At 35.7% G+C, this 17,447-nt stretch overlaps 1 protein-coding gene across 1 annotated transcript; it reads right to left on the bottom strand.

The window, feature by feature from the left end:
* Positions 1-11,294: 11,294 nt before the first annotated feature.
* On the bottom strand, positions 11,295-16,069 carry LOC104218594 (acetylajmalan esterase-like). The gene is made up of 7 exons (XM_009769125.2): positions 15,900-16,069; positions 14,743-14,803; positions 12,934-13,087; positions 12,454-12,660; positions 12,192-12,340; positions 11,785-12,058; positions 11,295-11,702 (listed from the first exon to the last, which is right to left on the bottom strand). Exons 3-7 carry the CDS (start codon positions 12,998-13,000, stop codon positions 11,470-11,472), a joined length of 930 nt encoding a protein of 309 aa, XP_009767427.1. The 5' UTR covers positions 13,001-13,087; positions 14,743-14,803; positions 15,900-16,069; the 3' UTR covers positions 11,295-11,469.
* Between the last annotated feature and the right edge of the window lie 1,378 nt (positions 16,070-17,447).

The raw sequence follows: 17,447 nt of genomic DNA, 5'->3' as shown, positions 1-17,447 counted from the left end.
ATAGAAAGAGGACAATAATCTTGTAACAGGCATTCCGAACTTTGGAGACATTACTATTTACGAATAAAAAGAAACCTCGTGACCTATCCTCTCTTTATCTGTCACTCCTTCTTAAGATTATTATTCTCATCTAAGATTTACCCTTTCATCTTTGATTGATTTGCTCAAGAAGGTTTTAATATCTTTAGAGTCAAATACTTGTGTCTCTCACTTTTTATCTCTTAGTACAGTCATAGACCTTGTTGATAGTACTGGTATATTATCTCTTTTTCATTTTCTTGAGCCCAGGATCTTTCGGAAAGAGTCTCTCTACTCCTTCGAGGTAGGGGTAAAGTTTGTGTACACTCTACACTCCCTAGACCCCACTAGTGAGATTTTACTGGGTCGTTATTGTTGTTGTTATTGTTGATATGTGACTTGTCGGGGTAGTCAGTTTGGGTCCGGATGGATTTCAGAATGAATTGAGACACTTAGTTTCAAGGTTGGAAACTTAAGTTGGAAAAACTGACCAGATGTTGACTTATATGAAAATGACTCTAGAATGGAGTTTTGATGGCTCTGTTAGCTCCGTCGGGTGATTTTGGACTTAGGAGCGTGTCCGGATTGTGATTTGGAGATTTATAGTCGAATTAGGTTTGAAATGGCAAAAGTTGGAAATTTGGAAGTTTGACCAAGAGTGGACTTTGTGGTTACCGGGCTCGAATCAGGGTTCCGGAAGTTGGAGTAGGTCTGTGGTGTCATTTGTGATTTGTGTGCAAAATTTCAGGTCAATCGAACGTGATTTGATAGGTTTCGGCATCGTTGGTAGAAGTTGGATTTCCTTAGTGTTTTGGTGTCATTAGGCTTGAATTGAGGTATGATTAGTGTTTTTAATGCTGTTTGATGTGATTTGAGGGCTCGACTAAATTTGTATGATGTTTTGGGACTTGATGGTATTTTGGTTTAGGTCCTGGGGGCCTCGGGTAAGTTTCAGATGGTTAACAGATCAATTTTGGACTTGGTGTTATGGCTGAAGTTTTCAGGGGAAATAAATAAATAAAAATTAATGAAACTTTGATTTCTAATCACATCTGAACTTTTGACATGAACCCCTTAAAATTTTGAAATATGAAAAATAGGCTGAACTTGGAGGTTTACACACTCGTTATAAACGGGGCATTTGCATCTATACCCGCTTTTTGTGTCACATTTTAACTTGTGTCCATTTTGCAAAAAACAATTGCAAGCGTACTCGCTTTTTCGCATAACTTCAGCACATGGGGCTGAAGTAGCAAAGGCAATCACGCAAAACTTCAGTATTATAGTAGCCGGGCCTGAAGTTCAGCTCTAGAGCTGAAGTTTTTGTTTTGTAACTTGGAAATCTCACTATCAAGATGTTCTAGTTTTTGATAACTCACCCAACTTTAGTTTACCGTTATTAGATTTTATCTAATCAAATTCATCGTTCAGTTCTATCTACTGTGTACTCTGTTAACTTTCATGTTTTAAATATATCAAAAGCTACGTTTCATAGCAAAAAAAAAACTCAAAAGAGAAAAGAAAAAGAAGAACAAACTCCATGTGCATGAGAAAGAATGAATTTGAAATTTACTGTTAAAGGCTGAGTTCCTTGTGCAGAAACATTTACGGTATCAAGTAAATTTTCAGTAATGGATGACGGAATTGTGTTTCCAGACAATGAGAAAACTAATTTTTAATGTTATAATAATCCAAATGGAAGTCTTCAGTACATTTGTTTTAGCTTCATTAATCAAAGAGAGCAATGTTGAAGTCATCGTTGTAGAAGAAGAAAAAAGAAAATGAAGGAGGAGAAAGGGAGCTGAAATTGTTTAAAAAGTGGGTACAAGTTAAAAGTTTTTCAAAAAATGGGTAAAGGTTAAATGGGGCGACCAAATAAGGCGCCTCGTATAATTTTTACGTGATAAACGATGAACACTTTTCCAAAAGCAATTCGTTATTGGCCCTACAAAGTAAAATTTATAAAACCGTTGAAGGTAAATCTATCAATTAATCGAACAACCCTTTTGGAATGTTTGAATAGATTAGTTCATTATTAATTATGTGCACTTCCCCAAAAAAAAAATTAAAGGGTTCATGAATTGTGGTAACATATCATCAATTAACTATCTTGCCAACCAACTGTATGCTTTTTGGGTAAAGTAGCGCAGTTTTGAGAAATTTACAAAAACCACTATTGCTTAGTAGCTAGTAACTTTCTATAACTATCATATACATAATTACTTCCTATAACTATTATTTAGTTTTTATGTGACTGTATTTATTGTATTTGTGCTATTGTATTCATGAATACAGTAGTAAAATTTGCCTAAAAGATAGGGAAGTCCAATTGTGCGACTGTATTCGCGCTACTGTATTCATGAATACAATAGCGGAATTCACCTAAAAAATAGTGGTGTCCAGTTGTTTAATATCAAAAAGAAAATCAATTAGTGTGTATCACTCCTAATTTAACTCAATGAAATTAATCCTACATAAATTTCACTGCTACACGACTGTATCCGCCCTACTGTATGCATGAATATAATAGTGGAATTCGCCTAAAAAAATAAGTGAATCCAGTTGTTTAATAACGAAAAGAGGATCAATTAGCGTGTATCATGTGAGCACGTGATTTTTGCTCTATATAAATTACTCCCATAAATTTAAAACAAAATAATTTCTTTCAGTGTTTGCAATTTTGGGGATTTTCGTGGCATTTTCTGGTAATTGTTTGCATTTGTCTGCGCATTTTTATTTTGTTTAATTAATGAAAAATATAAAAAATACGCTGCATTTGCATTTAGGATTTAATTTTTGTAGTTTTGAATTAATTAGTAATTTAGTGTTTTATAAAAATGAGAAAAATCAGAAAAATAGTTCATTTTTGCACTTTAATTGTAATTTTTTGAATTTTTGTTGGTTTCCTTTAATTTGGCATTTAATTAGGGGTGGTAAGTATTGTTTAGAGTTAGTTAATTCAATTTGATAGGATAATTCGATTAGGAATTAATTTAGGTCTTATTTTTAATTTTTGATTTGATTTTTAAAAGAAATTAGAAAAAAAAAATCAAAAGAAAGGAAAAATGAAAAGAGTTGGAAAAGACCCAAATTTGGGTTGCCCTCAGTTGAAATACGTACAGGCCCAAAACCATTTCCTCATATCCACCCAACGTAGCCCAATACCCGCGCCCCAACCCGGTCCAGCCCCCCCCTTAATCAAAACGACCCTGTTTCATTGGGCAACAGATCAGGACCATCGAGGTTTCTTGATCGGACGGTCCTAAAGCTTGGGACAGTTCGATATATCAGTGTCCAAACAAGCCCCCCTACCCCTCTCATCTCCTTCACCAGGCCCCCTTCACCTCCGCCGGAACCGCCTCCGCCGGCAGCGATACTCCAATCGACCCCAAATTTACCCCCTCGATTCCTCTCCATCTCCCCGTTCCAAAACCCCCAGCCATCTCCTTCGAATCCCATCAAAACTCTTCGAATCTTGGATCGAAGAGGACGACCGAAACCTTAACTCGTCTAATCGGTCCCAAAATCACACCAGACAGCCACATCCCCCTCCTCACCTTGAATCCCCACCCCGTTTGTTTCAAATCTTCCAGGAGTTTCTCAAATTTTAGATCAAAGATTCAAGCCCTAAGTCCCAAAATCAGAGTAGCAGGGTCTCGAGATTTTGAGCTTGAAATCGACTTTAATCGTGTGTTTTCAGTCGAGAACACTCGGTTAAAGTTTATCTCGGCCAAAAATCAGAGAATCATTCGAAGATTATTTCAAGATTTGTGTCCGTTCGGCTTGGCAGGTTTGCCTAGTATTTTCCCTTCCTATTCTTTTTATCTTTTTTTACTTTTCTTCTTCTTCTTTGTTCTTAAAATCGTCACTGCATGTGTCTCTTTTTAAATTAGGACTAGTGGTTAGTTATTAGCTTGTTTAGTTTTGTTTGAATTCGTTTGTTTGATTGTACTCGTTAGTCTTGGGCCGATTAAGAGCATTTGGTTCGAAAGGCTGAATGAAATCTTAATTGCCTTTCATATTTCTGCTCTCTAGTCTCTTCTGAACTTCTCACTTGGACCTAGGTCCAGAAGAAAGGGACTAGCCCGGGATTTTCAAAGGCCCATGTCTGGTTCACCTTAGTTCAGCATTGACCCATACCCATTGGGTTAAAAGGGGAAATAACCGGGGTATGGGGTTAGTTTGGGTAGTCTTAGTGAGGGAATCTATTTGTAACTGTTTGGGAAGCTTCTAGGAAGCTGGGGAGGGGACTGCTTTACAAAAACAGAATTTAAACTAGGGGTGTTTAAGCTAAAATGAAAATTCAAAAAGGGTCGAAGTGCAAATCTGTTGATTAGTTGGGTTGCCCTACTTTCTTGCCTATAAAGGCAACATCTCTTGCATTGAAAGGCAGACGGAAGAGACCCAAGAGAGATTTTTGGGAGCTGAAATCCAGAAAACAAAAAAGATTGCTACTGTTCCATTGAAATCGAGCTCTATACTTTGATTTTTCATTTCTGAAATAAATATTTGTTTCATCCTTGGTCCGGGCTTTGAATGGCTTGAAGTTTAGTTAGTGAGGGTAGATCTTGGTGTTTATCTAGTTGAGTAGGCGTTGGAGACTGGTTTCAACTTGGTAGGACTGCATTTTTGGGTTCAAATTGGGAATTTACTGTGCCATTGGATTTAGAACTGATTTTGCGTCTTCATCACTGAATCTGGGCTATTCTATTGCTGTTGTTAATTGCTGCTGAAATATCAATTGCTGATCCTTCATTGTTTACTTGTTTCCTTCAATTTCAGGTACTCATCCCCACTTTCAAATGTATGAAAATGGATAAATATGAAGGCTGATTCTTGTGGATAAGAGATTTGTATTAATGCAGTAGTCTATTTAACTATTCTGCACTTTCAAAATGGCCAGCTTAGTTTAGTTCATTTGTATTTCGTTTTGTTTGCTTTGAATCTGGGTTGTTGTAGTGATATGGGTTGGATAATTCATTATGAGGTTAAACGTGCATAAGAGATCATGTTGAGTGCCTGGCATTGTTGCCAGTTGTATAGGTCTCTAGAATTGAATCCTTATCCAATAGTGCACCAGTATATGCTCAGCATAAATTTAAATTTGAGCATGGATCTTTTATTTAAATCCTGAACATGCATCAATTTTTTTAGTTTGGTTAGAAATTGGTACTATGCATCACATGATTCAAGTTAGTTTGTGCATAGTGATTCGGCTTTGAGTTAACAATTGCAATAACGTGCTAGTTTGATTTCCGCCTGGGTTCTTGAGTGTTAAAAACAACTGTGAATCGCACAGATTTAAAAATTCAAAACTGGAGTTCAGCGGTCTGTTTACATTCACTCCCTCAAGGGCTAGTGTCGATATTTTGATTTCATGTATGGTATGTATGAATTGTGATTCAAATTCAAGTCGCTTCAGATTATGCTTTCAACGTCTTGGGTCATTCCCTGGTATTGGGCTGCGAATCCGTATGAATAATGCGGATCAGGTTTTCTCTTTGCCACGGCAGGCTGGGCCCCACGTCTAGCCCAATTCGACTTTCAGCTGTAACCTTTTCTAAAATTAATTGTATCATTGGCCTATATAATTGATAGTCCTTCAGTTAATTAATTAGAACTTTAGTTATGGCTAGTGCTATTTAAACCCTTAGTTAGGATAGGAATTAAACCCTAACAGACGTTAATAGTTCGATAAATTGAGGCATGTCAAGCCAAACGAAATCCTAAATGCTTGGCATCCATTTAGTTTTCCTTAAAATACTTAGAATTCGAGACGCTCCATTTAGCAAATTTCCATGGCTCTCGCAAAGCTGAAACGCGTAGTTGCTTCAGGCGCATATTTTAATAATATTATCTTCCTAAACTCGGGTGTGTATTTCATGCGACCCAAATCCAAATCCTAAAACGTTGAATAAAATGTATTTCGGATTGCGGGTGCATTTCATGTAGCGCGATTCAAAGGCATATTTTAAACGACGTTCAATCTTCTTTAAAATCGATTAAAAGCGGTTAAAAGGTTAAAATTTGCACATAGGTACATAATTGTTTAAAATCAGATAATTAAGCTGAATATAACAGTTAAGCGACCGTGCTAGAACCACGGAACTCGGGAATGCCTAACACCTTCTCCCGGGTTAATAGAATTCCTTACTCGGATTTCTGGTTCGCGGACTGTTAAATAGAGTCAAGCTTTTCCTTTATTCGGGATTCAACCGGTGACTTGGGACACCATAAATCTCCCAAGTGGCGACTCTGAATTTTAAAAAATAAATCCCGTTTCGATTGTCCTTTAATTGGAAAAACTCTCTTATACACCTCTTCCCGAGGGTGTAGTTAAAAAGGGAGGTGTGACATATCACTCCTAATTTAACTCAACAAAATTAATTCTACCTAACTTTTGCTGCTACTGTGTTGTATTCCATGTATTCGCACGATTGTATTTATAAATACAGTGAGGTAATCAAGAAATAAGGTGTATACCGTTCTATTCAATTCATCTGTATACATTGTATGCAATTCACAAATATCATTATTCACTATTATACATTGTGTTCAATTCACCGTATTCAAACAACAACAAAAATCACAAAATACAGTGATATTTGGATGTATTTAAAAAATACAAACCTTCAGAATACATAAATACAGGCGAAAAATAATATATTTATATAAAAATAAAATATATTTGAGTGTATTTGTACAGAATACAATGTAATTATATAATTGCATGTGACTAAAATAGTAAAGAAAAGAAGAAAGTTCACCGGAGATGGCTTTTTCGGCCAAGCAAAATATTATATACATTGTATTAAAATTAAAAATGGAGACAAACAAAAACTCGGTCCTCAAATATTCTCCGGCGTAGCCATGACCAGATCTGTTTGCCTAAGAGGATGAGCCAATAGTAGATGATGATGTTGACGATTCTGAGACGATCAAAATTGAGTGCATTAGTGGCTATACCTCGTATAACCCTCTTCGGAGTTTCTGAATGAGCCACTGAAGGCGAAATTTAAAGCTTCTTCCTTAAAACCTAACAATGGTGAAAATTAAAAAAAAAAGTGAAGAGAAAAAGGAGAATGGCGGAGTAATTTGGCATGAACTAGCCAAAAGCTTTACCAATTATCACAAACTTTTGGAGCAAAAACGTTGAGGATCAATTAAGAGAAATTTGTTCCTACAATTTTATTGTGAGAGAGAGATAATGAGAGAGATAGAAGAAAAATCTTGTTGTGATTTGAGAGAGAACGTGTAACTGAAAGAAAGAGAGAGAAAATATATGAATAGCATATTTCACTCCTATATGGTAGTGTATACAATAAATACCTATTTTGCTATAAAATATAAAAGGTAGCTATGGATAATAATATTTGTCACGACCCCAAAACTAACCTGATCGTGATGGCGCCTATCATGGAACTAGGTCAGCCGACACATTTCCAAGATAATTCGACATTTTATAATAAATATGTTTTTAAGCTATTAATTAATAAAACTTCATAAGTCTAAATAACAAAGTGCGGAAGAAAACAAAAGCCCAACATCGGAGTGTCACAAATCACGAGCATTTACTAAGGATTATCCGATAACAACTAAGACTATTACAGTCTAGAAACACTAATATAGTTTAAAGGGAAATAGGAGGGAGAAGAGCAAGGTTGCGATCGCCATGCAACTACCTTGCCGACTCCGAAATATCCGCGATGGATGAAAGATCAGCGCTTGGTATCACGTCCAGCAACCCCTGGATTTGCACACAAGGTGCAGGGAATAATGTGAGTACGCCAACTCAGTAAGTAATAAAGGTAAATAAAGACTGAGCAGTAAAAAACACATAAATTCACGTCATAAAATCTCAGTAAGTACAACGTGCTTTCAAATCAGTACATAAGTCAAATCATCTCGTTTAAAAATTTTAATTTCGGTAAAAATCATTTGAAAATATTTTTCAATAGTTTCAATAGATGTTCAATGAAATCTAGAGTAAAAGTGATGAAAATCGTAAACAGCCCCTCGGGCAAAACATGAACCATAAACCGCCCCTCGGGCATAATATCACTCAGAATCAGCCACTCTGCAAACCTCACAATCACTCATATACCGCCCCTCGGGCACAACATGAATCAACAACAGCCCCACGGGCTAAACATCATATCACTCACTCAGGGTACACGCGCTCACTGGGGGTGTACAGACTTTGGAGGGGCTCCTACAGCCCAAGCGCTATAACAAGCCACCTCGTGGCATAAATCAATCAGGCCCTCGGCCTCTCATAATCATAAATCAGTAAAAACATGTTGCGGCGCGCAGCCCGATCCCATAATATCCTCACAATACAGGCCCTCGGCCTCACTCGGTCAGAAACTTCTCAAGCCACTCAAGCTATCAGTAAAATAGAGTGCTCAGCCCAAAATATCATTTTATGCATCAAAACGGGGTAATAAATATTGAGTTATAAAATCAGTAAAATATAACCTGACTGGGTACAGATCTTAAGTCCAAAACAGTGAGGAAATAAAAAGAAAAGGCCCCTAAGGGTCCAAACAGCTTGACACAAGGCCCAAATATGGCATTCAGCCTAAATTATAGAAATTCTTTCTAAACGTATATGTATCATATAGTATCCAGTCAAATACGCAACTTATAGTTGCTATGGGATGGACCAAGTCACAATCCCCAACAGTGCACGCCCACATGCTCGTCATCTAGCATGTGCGTCACCTCAAAATAGTGATACGATGTGAAATCCGGGGTTTCATACCCTCAGGATAAGATTTACAATCATTACTTACCTCGAATCGGTCAAATTCCTATTCCGCAATGCCTTGCCTCTGGAATCGGCCTCCAAACACCTCGAATCTAATCAAAAAGCAATACAGTATGATCAATATAAGCCAAGGGATCAATTCCAAATGAAAAACTATCAACTTATACCAAAATCTCGAAATTCACCCAAACCCGGCCCCCGGGCCCACGTCTCGGAATCCGACAAAATTTACAAAACTAGAAACTCCTTTCACTCACGAGTCTATACATATCAAATTCATCAAAATCCGACCTCAAATGGTCCCTCAAAGCCCCAAATCAAACACTCCAAAACTCAAACCCTAACCCCTTCGACTTCACCCCAAATTCCTACTAACTTCATGATTAAACAGTAGGAAAATCATCATAAACACAAGTAATAAGGCCCAAGTAACTTACCCAACTGATAACCCTCCTCTTGAAAATCACTGCCCAAAGCTCAACACCCGTCTTAAAAAATGGAGGAAATAGGCAAAAATTCGCGAAGAAACCCTTTTATAAATTCTGCCCAATATTTTCTGCATCTGTGGTCCAATCAACCGCACCTGCGGTTTCCACTTAAACGCCCAAGACTGCATTTACGCCCCAGGCACCTCACCTGCGGTCCCGCAGATACATCCAGCACACCGCATCTGTGGTTTCTCCTCTTGGCCCTCAAGTCCGCATCTATGGCTTCCACATCGCATTTGCAACCTCGCACCTACGGTCTCCAATCCGCAGGTGCAGAAATAACAGAAGCAACAACTTCAGCTGTACCAACTAAATTTCCAACTCTTCCGTTAACCATCCAAATTCATCACGAGACCCTCGGGACCTCAACCGAAAATACCAACAAGTCACATATCAGAATTCAAACTTATTCAAACCTTCGAAACACTCAAAAAAACATCAAAACACCAAATCACCCTCGAATTCAAGCCTAAGAACTTCCAAATTCCGCAAACGATGCCGAAACCTATCAAATCAACTCCGATTGATCTGAAATTTTGCATATATGTCACAAATGACACTATGGACTCACTCCAATTTTCAGAATTCCATTCCGACCCCGATATCAAGAATTTCACTACCGATCGAAAAACGCCAAATTTTTAATTTTGCCAATTCAAGCCTAAATCTATCTTGGACCTCCAAACTACATTCCAAACACGCTCCTAAGTCCAAAATCACCTAACGGAGCTAACCGAACCGTCGGAATTCACATCCTAGACTTCTACACATAAGTCAACATCCGGTTGACTTTTCCAACTTAAGCTTCTAAATAAGAGACTAAGTGTTTCATTCCACTCCAAAATCACTTCGGACGCGAACCAACCAACACGATATGAAGAAATATAGTTGAACAACACATAAAAAAGCAGAAATGGAGGAAACGGTATAACTCATGAAATAACCGTCCGAATCGTTACAATATTTTAAAATAATTTTGGTTTATAATAGGGTATAACAACTTGCTATAGGAGGTAAAATACTACTATGGTGTTGGGAGACTCACTTATTCATAAGAGCGGCAGCTAGGGGTTGATTCTCTGTATCTTAGAGATGAATAGTAGGTTATGGAGAAAGGGAATTCATTTTCGACAACCGGCGAGACAAATTGTGGTTGTTACAAATCCCCTTCCGCAAAAGAGAAAATGTAGGTCTCCTAATCTAGTATTACTACACATGCAATTTCGATTAACAGGTTTATTAGTATAACTTTTCCCTGCAGAAAGCTGACGATGAAAATACCTTAATAATAATACTAAGTAAATAAATAATACAGTAGATACAATAATAACAATAACAATAATAATAATAATAATAATAATAATAATAATAATAATAACAATAATCGATTTACCTAAATGACAGTTTAAGAGTATTACGTATAGTACACGTTCAAGAAAGCCAACCCTTTTTCTTACTCCTATAAATAATTTATGATTTTTTTTTCTGGAACAATGAAAAGATTTCCTATTGATATTTACTATATATAATCTGTATAATCTAAAAATTGAAAGTTTAAAATATCATCAGCATCACAAATACAATATTCCTCATCTATTCTCGGGTTTAATAGAGAAACTATATATGGCATTTTAACTTTGTTTATACGGTTGACTTCACATGGCACAACTTTGCACGCCACCATGTGGAAACTCGAGAATACTCTATACTAATCACAAATAATTTTGTTAGATATTTGTACTAATTAGTGCAATAAAATAAAAATTAAATGATCATTCAAGAAATTAACCCCAAAATATATAATCGCTCCTGGTTGAGTTTGTAATTAAATTGTAAGGTAAAATAGATTAAGGGAAAAAGGTTATATGAAGCAAAAAAGAAATAAAACAACTCTAAACTTTGATTTCTAGTCACGTCTGAACTTTGGATACGAACCCCTTAATATTATGAAACACAAAAATAGCCAAAACATAAAAAAAAGAGAAAGCATTTGCTATTTGATTTGCTCATATTGTGAGTAGAGAATAAAAAAGAATAGCATTCAGGAAAGCAATGTTGACTTAATGCACTTGCCATTTCAATAGGGCTTCAATAATGTCATCATATCAATCAATCATCTCAATAATGTCTTGAATCGGCACTGCGCTGCGTAGAAAGAAGGAGCACTTATTTTAAATATGCTTTAGTTCTGATTCATACACTTAAGCTTGGCGCCCAGTTCAATTGGGGTAAGATATTATTATCAATTAGCCATCTTGCCAACCAACTGTATGCTTCTTGTGTCAAATGAGCTCCATCCCAGCTGATGTAAGTACTCGGGTCAACACACACTGAGACTCCTGGATCACCACACTTAATATGTATATCAAAATTATAGTCTCCTCCTGTTCCACAACAAGCTTTCTGTAGAGAGTTTTTCTCAAATCCTGAAAAGAAAGTTTGTAAATGCATTTACTTTCTTATATAAACACATAAGAATGAGGAGTATGTATTTTGAGCATCACTTACCAAGACTGGCAGCATTTTGTAAAAGCCAGAGATAGGCATTGTAGTAGTCACCATAAATGAGTGTAATGTTTGGGTACTCTTTCTTTAGGTCTAGAATGGCTTGTCGCAAATGATCATTGAAGAAGATTATTAAATTATTGAAATCTTTCAGGCAATGGTGCTCATCGTAAGCACTTGAGTTGTCCGTCATGAATATGGTTAGGGCAATTGGAAAACAACCACCTGGGAAATTGCCAGGAACTACAATTTGAGTAGCCCCTAAACTAATGACCCTCTGAAAGAGGTAAACATATAATTAGGTAATATGTATATAAAGTGATACAAATCTCACATCAACAAAATATGGGAGAGATGATAGGTATATAAGTAATTAAACATTAAATACCCGTAGAAAATAAAAAACTCACTCTAACACCATGAATGATGGCCTCAACAACTTCTGGCACCATTCTTTGCGTCTCTTCCATCGTTTTACCTTCCAATAAGCTAAAGATGAATTCATTTCCTCCTATACCTCCAACTAGGAAAAGAGCCTTCTCCAATTTGTCTGGGCGATCTAGCAAGCAAGAACGACAAAAAATATTCATCAATTCAACTTCCGTTAGAATATTAGATTATTAATAGTTACACATTTCCTAGGAACTAGGAAGTAATTGGCAAATTAAGTACCAGTATAGCCGTTCGTTTGGAAATGAGAAGACATCCAATCAAGTTGTACGCTTAATGAACTATTGGTTGATAGATTAACCATCTTCTCATTTTCCAGAATTTCAACTGGTAAAGCAGTAGCTCCTGCTACTGCAAAATCTGCACCATGTCTAAAATTTGCAGTTTGATCCTTGATTGGATTCAGGAGAGGAAGACCAGACTCCAGCGCTGTGTTGAAAAAGAAAAGAAAGCATATATATATAGCACAATCATCAGTACTCTTCACACCTATTTAAAAGGAAAAAGACATTACGAATTTAAAATATACTATCCCCTGGAAGTTGGAAGTTGGAATTTGGAACCATCTCTATTCTACTAATTCTACATCCGACAAAAGGCATATATGTGGCTGATTAACGTATATATATTTGTTAGAGCAGGTTGTCTGATTTATTTTCTAGACTAAGATAAATCTGAAAAAACACGAATGAAGTATCAAACCTATGAAATCAATCATGAGCATGCCATTAGAACAACGTCCAGTTGTTTTTTTCTGGGAAAAATTCATTCCATACGGAAGTCTTGCACATGCAGTACGAGCTCCACAAATGCTCTCTCTGATGCAATTGCCTGTATCTGCAAGTGAGTCACCGAACTGATATATTTTATCAAATTTGCAATTAATCAATCGTGGTTTTTGAAGCATTAGTACTTCTTGATCAGCATCACTTTTCTGTTCAAGAACCACCAAACTGATCAAAGAAATAACTAGAAGATGAAGCGCTGCTCTTATTATCGGTGCCATGGCCAAACTTTTGAAAAAGGAACCGAAACTTCAGCGTAATATATTCAGACAACAAATTGTTGGAAAAAAAGAAAATCGACAATAAATTTATAAGTATTGTTTTTCCTGCAAAAAGCTCTCAATGAAAATATTAGTAATAATAATAATAATAATACAAATAATAATAGTAACTACGAACCCTCGGGTAGGGATAAGGTCTACGTACATATTACCCTCTTCAGATTCCACTTGTAGAATTATATTGGGTCTTCGACGTTGTTGTAGTAACTACGAAATAATAACGAAAATTGCGGACCTAATACCAGCTAGATTTCATTGAATTATCACATGGCACAACTTTTCACGGCCATCACGTTGAGCACAATTCAACGAATACTCTGTCCTGTTCAGGTAATCTAATTTTTTAATATTGTGATGAATTAAAAGATTTCTATGTGAGAGACAAGAAAACAGAACGTTGCAAGGAGGCTAATAATAAAATGAAATCAATTATTTCTCCAGTTGACTACAGGAGGAATATTAGGGGTGTACAAAGGAAACCAACAAACCGCACCAACTCGATAATTCGAGTCAAACCGAGAAAAAAAAATCCGACTATGGTTTGGTTTGATTTGGTTTGGTGTTGGAAAAAAAAAATCCGACCATAATTGGTTTGGTTTTGTTTTAACTAAAAAAAGTCGAACCGAAACCAAACTAACCCGATATTATATATATAGAAATTTTAGATATATTTAATATATAAATGTATTTATTGTGATGTAATTTATAAATATTTCTTAAAAAATTTCATAATTTTATCTTTTAAGGTATTGTTTCAAGGTTGGACTTAGAACTTTTGAATATTTAGCCATTAATATTAGTAAATTAAATAATGCTAACAAAAGCCCAAACCAAAATCAAATCAATACTAATGTTAACAAAAGACATTCAATTTAATATTACGAATGTATTGAATATCTATTTTTTGTTTTGCAATAATTTAGATAAAAATGCATAACCTATTTTTATTTTTGTTTAGCGTTTATTCATGTAATTAATACTCCCTTATTAGTCTATTTATTCAACGTGACTTAGTACCTTTAGATTATATTTATTTTTATTATGGCTTTTTAATTAGCAATTGTCACGACCCATTTTTTGAACAAGCCGGGACCGGCACTCGATCACTAAACATGACCGAGCAGACCATCTCTGGTTATCAAATCTATTATAATCTCAAACTTTATATGCCACAAGGCACTACTGTAACCAAATACTTTTAAATGATTTAAATATCTAAAATAAGCCAATTTCAAAACTTTATTCGTAGTAACCAATAAAATGCTGCTAAGTTATTATCAAAAATATCTGAATCTTAACCCAACGACTATGTCTATGAAACCTCTACCGATAAACTGACGCATTGCTCAGGACATGAGATTTTCTGGCCAGTTCTCTAAGTAACAAAGAAATAACTAAATAAAGATGACTCTAAGGAATACTCCACGAACAAAAGCGGAGCTCACCAATAGCACTGGAAGAGAAGGAAGTCCTAACTCGTAGCCTGCTCGCCTGCAAATCCGGTTCCTACGTTGTACCGCAGACCAACGTAGGTTCCCAAAAGAGAATGTCAATACCATCCATTGTACTCAGTGAGTCTCAACAACAGGGGGCAAAACTTTAATAACATATACATTATGAGCAAAGGTTCTAAAGGCATGTAAAACATAAAGCTTATAAGAATAATTCTAAAATAATTGCATAATAGCAGCTCATGAATATTCTAAAAGAAATTCTTTTCTTTTTCTTACTCATAAAAAAAATACTTCACTTTATACTTTGGGAGTTCCAACTATCCTGACTTAATTCTGTCTTAGTCACCGTGTGATCGGCACGGGTTCGATTCCAACCTGATCGAATAGGCCCAATCCACGAGGTGTCACTCGCTTCATGGTTCTCAGCGCCCATGTCTCATACCTTAGCATGGCTAATTAAATTCTCAGCAACGAGACCCTCGGCTCGTGTGCTCCCTACTTTGGCACAAGTAGTTTCAGGAAGTCAACGCCTTGGTCAGGACCCTAGGCCTGGACGATGACCCCTTCTCAAAATAAAGGATACTCCCCAAAAAAAATTTCTTTCTAAAACTTCTTCTTGTGACTTTTCAAGTCTAAATCTTTTATACATACTCATACTGGTATCCTTAAATGTAAGGCATGACATAAGAATGAAATAAACATTCAAAAGTATTTATAAAGGTTCTTGATCCTTCATGAGTTTTCAACATGAAAATGGCATATAAGAATAACATAAAAATCTGAAATTTATGCACATAGATCCAAATAATCATCTAAATTTTAGCTAGAAAATAATTTTAAGCTAATAGGTACTTACTACTCCCATTAAGTATATACTCTTTTATGCAATTCATCAAACACTTTGTGTACGTGCTTTTGTGAGTTAAACCACTTTAGTAAAGGGTTATATCAACTCACCTCAAAACTTCTCGAGCCAATATGTAGACCCCAGTCTAATTGACACCAGTCAAACAATCGATTCTAAACTAGTGCATATTAATCAATTTTAAAGTTTCACTTATTATTGATATAGAGGAAAAAGAAGATTAACTATTCTATTCTTACCTACTACTACTTTAGGATAATTGAGAATAGGAAATTCTATGTACCTGATTTCAAGATTTAGTGATTTATGAAGAATCCTATAATTTTTCGTGAAATTTCTGCTGCCTCTCGTAGTACCGTGTGCCTGTTTCTCTGTTTTCTGATCTCTAAGGCATAAGCCCTTTTCTTTGTTCCCTTCAAACCTTTTAGCTTGAGTCACGTGACTCTCTTTTGCTTAATTCTCTTTTTTTATTTTTTGTCTGTATAAGGCTTCAAGCCTTTGTTTACAACAGCCCTTTTATGGGCTTTAGGGTAATTATATTTTTGACTTAACTAACATTTAATTATACTTACTTTTAATAATTAATAACATTAAAATTATTAATATTTCCCTAATTGTACATCCAATTATTTATAAATAGGGAAGTAACTCAAAATTAATCACAAGGGGTTTAGTCCGTAATAGAAGTAGAATTTAAGATTATAAAAAAATAAATAATTAAATTCTATATTTCGCGTGTCTTGAAACTTTTATATATTTGAGGAGTGTTACAGCAATATTTATATTACATAATTTTATTGTCTTTATTGTTGAATATTTTAGGATAATGCCATGACACATCTCGTATTTTGTATTATTTTCTTGGAAAATACTTTATATAGTTGCATCTTATTAGGATTAAAGAAATATTTTGAGCATACGTTATATGTTTTGTTCTACGAAGATTTTACCGGGAAAAAAACCGAAAAAATCCGAATAACCCGAAAAAACGAGATTGAATAACTCGAGCTTTATTGGTTTGGTTTGGTCTTTAGATTTAATAACCCGACACAATTGGTTTGGTTTGGTAATTGTAAAATCCGAACCAACCCGGCCTATGTACACCCCTAATGAATACGTTACTTCTGGAATTCGCTCATATCGAATTGTCCAAAAACTCATCAACCTGTCCGAAGGATGATGAAGGCGATGCCACAATTGAGGGAACCGCTCTCCTACTCTTTTTTAGATAAGAATGCGAAAGACCGAAATTAATAAAAGGAATATAATAAAGAAAGAAAGAAACTTCAAATTGAAGAAAGGAACTGTATGAGGTAAACTTGGTTTATAATAGATGATTGAATGATAGCATGACACGTGAAATCGAAGATAGGTGAAAGGCGAGTCAAGTAACAACCAGTATCGGGAATAACAACTGCAATCGATATCGGGTAAATCCCGAAGGGAGCGTAGTCAACGGGAGCAGATCGAGTGTTTGCCATCGGATAACATTCAACGAGAGAATACTCTCTAACATTAAATGAGCAACCGTTATAAAGAATATTTGCATTCATGGTCTACCGTTACATATTCATCAATGACCCCTTTATTATCATTTAAATGAGGTTTGATCCTAGGATCTTGTTTCCCTAAGTATAGCTATAAATAGTAGGCTCAACAGCCATTGTAAGACAGGAAATTCTTGGTATTTTACTTTCGCTCTCAATAAAACAACTTTATTTGCTCTTTTACATTGCTTTCATTCCTGTCCTCGGAGACATTGCGCTCGAAACCAGGTTTATCTTCTTCAATTTCAATTGCTAATTCTTATTTTTAATCTTATTTCTTTATT

This window comes from Nicotiana sylvestris, chromosome 1 (assembly GCF_000393655.2).
Source record: "Nicotiana sylvestris chromosome 1, ASM39365v2, whole genome shotgun sequence".
In the NCBI taxonomy this organism is placed as follows: Eukaryota; Viridiplantae; Streptophyta; class Magnoliopsida; order Solanales; family Solanaceae; genus Nicotiana; species Nicotiana sylvestris.
This window is presented reverse-complemented; position numbering and strand designations above follow the sequence as displayed.